General features: G+C 46.0%; 1 protein-coding gene across 2 annotated transcripts in view; it reads right to left on the reverse strand.

The window, feature by feature from the left end:
• The window catches only part of EIF2D (eukaryotic translation initiation factor 2D), a 36,843-nt gene extending 31,486 nt beyond the window's left edge, over positions 1–5,357 (reverse strand). Inside the window, exons 1-4 of one of the 2 annotated variants that reach the window (XM_078874828.1) lie at positions 5,263–5,357; positions 5,107–5,177; positions 1,439–1,629; positions 639–722 (exon numbers count right to left, since the gene is read on the reverse strand). In XM_078874828.1, the coding sequence (XP_078730954.1) occupies positions 639–722; positions 1,439–1,629; positions 5,107–5,162 (331 nt within the window). In that variant the 5' untranslated portion in view covers positions 5,163–5,177; positions 5,263–5,357. Of the gene's footprint in view, positions 1–638; positions 723–1,438; positions 1,630–5,106 lie in introns of both variants that reach the window. The other variant, XM_078874826.1, reaches the window with a different exon arrangement.
• Positions 5,358–5,554: the final 197 nt, after the last annotated feature.

Raw genomic sequence — 5,554 nt, forward strand, 5'->3', positions numbered from 1 at the left:
GAATAAATTATGGGACTGCTTCTCCCGTAATATAATTACCAAGAAAACTAAGGAATATGTATTTAAAATAGAGAACAGATGGCAATTTACTGCTCCGTCTACAGGTCCAATGCTCAAAATGTCAGCATAATGTATTTTTTTTCTTACAAGATATAGTTATTGATGTGCATGGAACAAATTTGTTTCGTTTGTTTCCAATTTCCGCAGTTGCTTTATTGAGTCTCAGGATTTCCCTGCTGAATTACGTGGATCCTAATTAAATGTCTGGCCTCTGTGTGTCACGCACAGTGGGACTCTTCAAGAGGTGGCTGGTGGGCCACGTCTGGCCCGCAAAGGTTCTGAGAGTGGCCCGTTGAAAAAAGGCCGGCAGAGAGATATAGCTCACGGAGACAAAAAGTTGCATGGATTAGTGAGATGAAAAAGATGATAAATAACAGAGAGAAACGAGGGAAACTGTCGTCAAGAGATTAAGATTAGATAGATGAAATAGTGACTGGAGGAAAATATCAGTGAGAGGAAAAGCGAAGTCTAAACACTGGGAGTCGTGACACATAGTGTCACATATGTCAAAACATATGATGTCATGCAACAAAAAAAATATAAACAATCCTGATGTAAGCATGGTCAAGGTTCCATACCTGCTCCACCAAGCAGCCTGTCCAACACAGGAGGCCATGTAGTGAAGACTGGCATCATGTCTGGGAGATTCCACAGGGTGTAAACTGTAACAACACCAAGCAAAGGCAAATATCCCCATTTAGCATCGTAGAAAGTTGGAAAAACTGTCGTTAGCGAGCACCTACCATGGCCGTGAAGGGACACAAGTGGGTGGTGTGGCCAGTAACACACAGCCTTCGTCTCCCCAGTACTGTACTAATGTCCACCTCTGAATTGAGTGAAGGTGGCCGGGTGGCTCAAGAGATTAGAGTGCTGAGCTGGCACGACTGAGATTATGGGTTAGGATCCAGGGCAGCCATCCTTTATTAAATTGGCTTTTCACGTGTGTCGAGCTGATGGTCTCAGCCTGGTGAACAATGACTTCACACAAAAAAAGATCACGTGGAATTTTGCTCTGCACTTCATTTTTATAAATTCCAGCTCAGAGCATTAAAAATAACAATTTGACTATCAGCGATGAACATTACTCCGTGCTGCCCTCCACCGAGTAAACCAGAGGTCACTTGCAGGGATCTCAAGAGGTAGCTCTGCAGTATCCGCTTCCGTGCGTTGTTCTCTAACACGAAGGGTTACACTGCCCTGCGAGAGATGCTTTGTCTCATGACACGACACAGCCAGCACAATTGGAATAAAACTGAAAAAACCCCATAAAAATAAGACTAACAGAATAATTTCAATTGACGAATCGGCACATCGTTACACGCCAAGTAGTAACACACAGCTGTCCGGTGACCAATCGAATGGAAACCTTTCCATGTACCCGTGGGGAAGAGGCGCTTCTCCCATTCGAAGAAGACGGGGTTGGAGTTGAGCAGGTAGATGGTGACAACGTCGCCCTTGTGCGCGTACGCCCGCACCACACTCATGTCCTCCTTCTGTGGCACAAGGGCACTTAGCTCCTCGGCCGACAGCGATGGAAGTGCGCGGCCCACATCGGCACGCAGCTTTCGCCTGCTCGCCACACCAAAGAGGGATCCACGGTCAAGACAAACATGTTATTTAATATTTAAAGGGGCGCCTTTGCTCAAGGCGCTTTACGTAGTTTAAAAAGCGGAATAATTCCCTCATCAAAACACTACACCATAGGGCCCACTGCATTTCTGACCAACACCACCTAGCCAGTGAACTGCAACACGTACACCAGGCCCTCAAGATAAATGGGTACTCGGACCACATTATTCGCAAAGCTGTTTCTCCAACCATGGAGAATAAACCCCCTGAGACGCCAATCAAAACCATCACATTACCATACATAGCAGGCATTACCAAAAAGATTTCCAAAATCTTAAACAAACACAAGATCCAGGTCCGATTCAGTACAGTACACAAAATCCGTGATCTAATCCCATCTGTGAAGGATGCCATTCCTGACATGCAATATCCTGGAATCTACAAACTAAGTTGCACCTGTGGTGGGTGTTACATTGGGGAAACGAAACGACATATCTCGGATCGTGTTCGCGAGCACAAGTCAGATCTGAAACACGACAGAACTAATACCTCCGCCGTGGCTGACCATTGCTATAATGCTGTGGGCTCTCATGATATTGTTTTTTTCCGAGATCTAGGTACTCTGCAAACATTCAGGCTACTATCAAAGGTTTGTTCATGAAGCCATCCAGATATATAAACATAGACATAACTTCAACCGAGAAGATGGATACAAATTGAGCAATCATTGGAAGGATGTTATTAACCAGGTAAAACCTTAACTGTTTCATGGTGTTGCCTTCATTTCCGCATCTCCAGTTTCTTCAGCCTCCCACTCCCAGCCCCGCCCACTTCTCCCCCCCCCCCGCATTTTGTCTGCTCGTCCTCTAAACGTTCTCGAAGCACCTCCCCTCCCCCTACCCCACCCCCTCTCTATCTCTCCCCCCTTGCTCCTCCCCCCTCTCTTACCTATATAGCCTCTTGTTACAGCAGCCCTTTTGCCCACTTCAGCAATTTTTTCTTGCTGTGGTTGTCCCACCTGATGACGGACGCTTGTGTTGCGCCCGAAACGTCGTGATTTATTATTTTATTTTACACCTACGTGACTTTACCGAAATAACCAAAGAGTATGGATCCCTGCAGTCACGAAAACTTCAAATCTAGATTAAATACATTGTTAATTAGATGGCAGGGACGTGCAAAGGGCTGAGGAATCAGTATCCGTAACAGAGGGCACACGGGGGTCACGAAAGGGTAGGGGAGGGATGGGAAGGAGTAGAGGGGCGAGGGGAAGGAAGAGGAAGGAAATGGAGAAGAGGTGAGGCTTTGAGAGAGGAAAGAAAAGAGGTTAAGGAGGGGGGCTGCTAAATGTATAGGAGAAAGTGTATTCCAGCGGAGGGGTGAAAGGAGGAAGGATTGAACACGAGATTGGGGGCATGAGGGAGAAGGAGGGACAGAGAGAGACAGAGAAGATTGTGAACGAAGAGGACGATGGGGGCATAAAACAGATGGTCGGCTAGGAAGTGGCTTGTAGACCCACCTTGCCAAATGTTCAAATTACTCGCAAATCACCTAACCGGCTAAATCCACGTAACATCCCTTCCGATTCTGAAACCACTGCTGACTATAATTGTCTGTGAACAAAAGCGCTTTTGCAATCGCCTTTCCCTATGAAGATGGCGCAAATACCCAAGTCATTATGACCAATACCATTTTCATTTTTACACTGCAATTGTGTTTTGCAATTCGACACAATCCTCAATATAACGTGAAAATTTGAAATAATGTTACATTGCGTTAAATAACCCCAAACTTATCTAGGAAAGCATCTGTGAGTTCAACATTGTTTATCGGGAGGGTCCTCAATTGGAATATGTTCACTCTCATAACATTTCGTGGGAGCTTCATAGCAAAGGCTCCGTTAGCCAACACTTAAGTCAGCTAAGTTTCTAGGCGCCGTTCTCCTATTCCATGATCATGCCGTGGTGTAATGGTTCGCACATTCGATCTGTAACCCCGAGGTTACCGGTTCGATTCCATCGCTGTTGTAGTACAGAGTTAGCCTGATAACTTTAATCTAAATTGTCTTATGGTTGTTATTGTTTGACTTGCATCCCACTGGGATTTTTGCACACAGCGTTGAAATGCGGTGCTTTTTCTGGAAGACTTTGCTGTTTTTTCCTGGATTTTTCTGTTGCGTGTACCGTAGTCACTTTAAGAAGTTTCTTGTTCATGTTTTTGCTTGTTGCGGTTGCACCCGAGTCAAGAGCCGCATGGCTCACAGGGTTATACCTAATAAATGAAAACTGAAATATCTCGGTATAGCAGTTAAAATAATGATGCAAGTTTCCTAAATGTGCCCCCGCCACCGCCGCCTTTGTCGAACCAGCGGTTCAAATGAGCACACCGCAGTCAGTCGACATGGTGGTGGTGTGGGGGGGGATAAAGTGTCGTGGATATTCGCACATCTTCCAAAGACGCCCAGCCACACTCGGGCGCCCTTCCGCTAGCAGGGGCGCGAGCAAGGAATTTCTGGGCTGCACATTTAGCGTTTCCACCCCGCTGGGTTGCATTAATAGGCGTTTAACGAAATGTTCTACGATATACGCTTGTAATTATTGGGTTTCCAGGGGCAAGGGGCCGTCCATAAATGACGTCACGCGATTTTGGACGATTTTTGACCCCCCACCCCTTCGTCACACGGCGTCACAAAAAGTCAGACCCCCCTCTTCAAATATGACGTCACAAAGCTCTGCGCCCCCCCCCCCCCCCAAATAAAACATGCTTCAAATCGCCTTAAACTATTGTCATTGTAGTGCGTATTTAATGTGGCGCTGCAGGAGAAAACATTTATTAAAAAGTCTATTTAATTAAGTAGAACGTGTTGTTTATATTTATTTGAAATTGCGCATTTTGATGTGACGTCACATATCGTCACAAATGTCTGACCCCCCCCCCCCCAGGTGCGTGACGTCATTTATGGACGGCCCCAAAGTGAAATAAATAACTAAATTCAATCACAATGTGTGTAAGTTACGCAACTTTTACTGTTCTCCAATACGCAATTGGAGTCTGCAAGAATAGATTGCATGACCGGTCAAGCTCACGACCAACGCTGCAACGATGGTTCCCGTGCCAAGCTACGTGCACTTGCACACAATGTAGACACGGTGAGTTTTCGCGTCATGTCCCCCTCTTGCAAAAGGTGCTCAGTGAGTGTCGTTGGTTATTAGGAACCGTCCCTGTTCGTTGCTCAAGCAGAAGTCTCCACCACCCGCAGAAATACCAACATTTGGTGCCTGTGCCAGGCTAGGTGCATCACTTTGGAGAAATAAACCGCGTGGGAGGGGCGAGGACTCGTTGAAGGGAGATCAGGACGAGGCATAGCTCACGAATTATAACAGTAACAACATTACAACAAAACATTGGAGTTGTAATTAGAAGAATTAACCTAATTGCAAGGCCACGTAAAGTTGTAAAACCCATTCATTCACTCACCGATCAGAGCCCTTGATGGCCGTGTTAGACTTTATTCTTAGCGCTTTGGCGAACATGACGAGCTTCGGCCGCTGTGTGCGAAATAGTTACGAGCTTAGTGAGAATAACAGCGTTGTCGTTATTGTGATGAAAGTGGCAAAAGTTAAAAGTTAAAACCTAAAGTGAACGAACGTCTCCACATCAGCCTCTCAGGGCCCCATCGGCACAGCCAAATGTACGGTCGGTTTCCCGGTTCCGGCAAAAAATAAAAGGTTCCGGGCACTTTTAATCTAGGTCTTGGTCAACCGACTTTGATTTATTCGTCAGTTGCAGGTGCGTGTCGCCAAATAAAATGTTAGGGGAATACAAATGACAATTCGGGTTGTAATAAGATTAACGTTTAAGACGTTCGCCGGGCGGTTTAGTGTTGGTCGGAACTTAACGTCGTGTGGTTGCAAGAGGGGGGACG

The sequence above is a fragment of the Lampetra fluviatilis genome, chromosome 40 (genome assembly GCF_964198595.1).
Source record: "Lampetra fluviatilis chromosome 40, kcLamFluv1.1, whole genome shotgun sequence".
In the NCBI taxonomy this organism is placed as follows: domain Eukaryota; kingdom Metazoa; phylum Chordata; class Hyperoartia; order Petromyzontiformes; family Petromyzontidae; genus Lampetra; species Lampetra fluviatilis.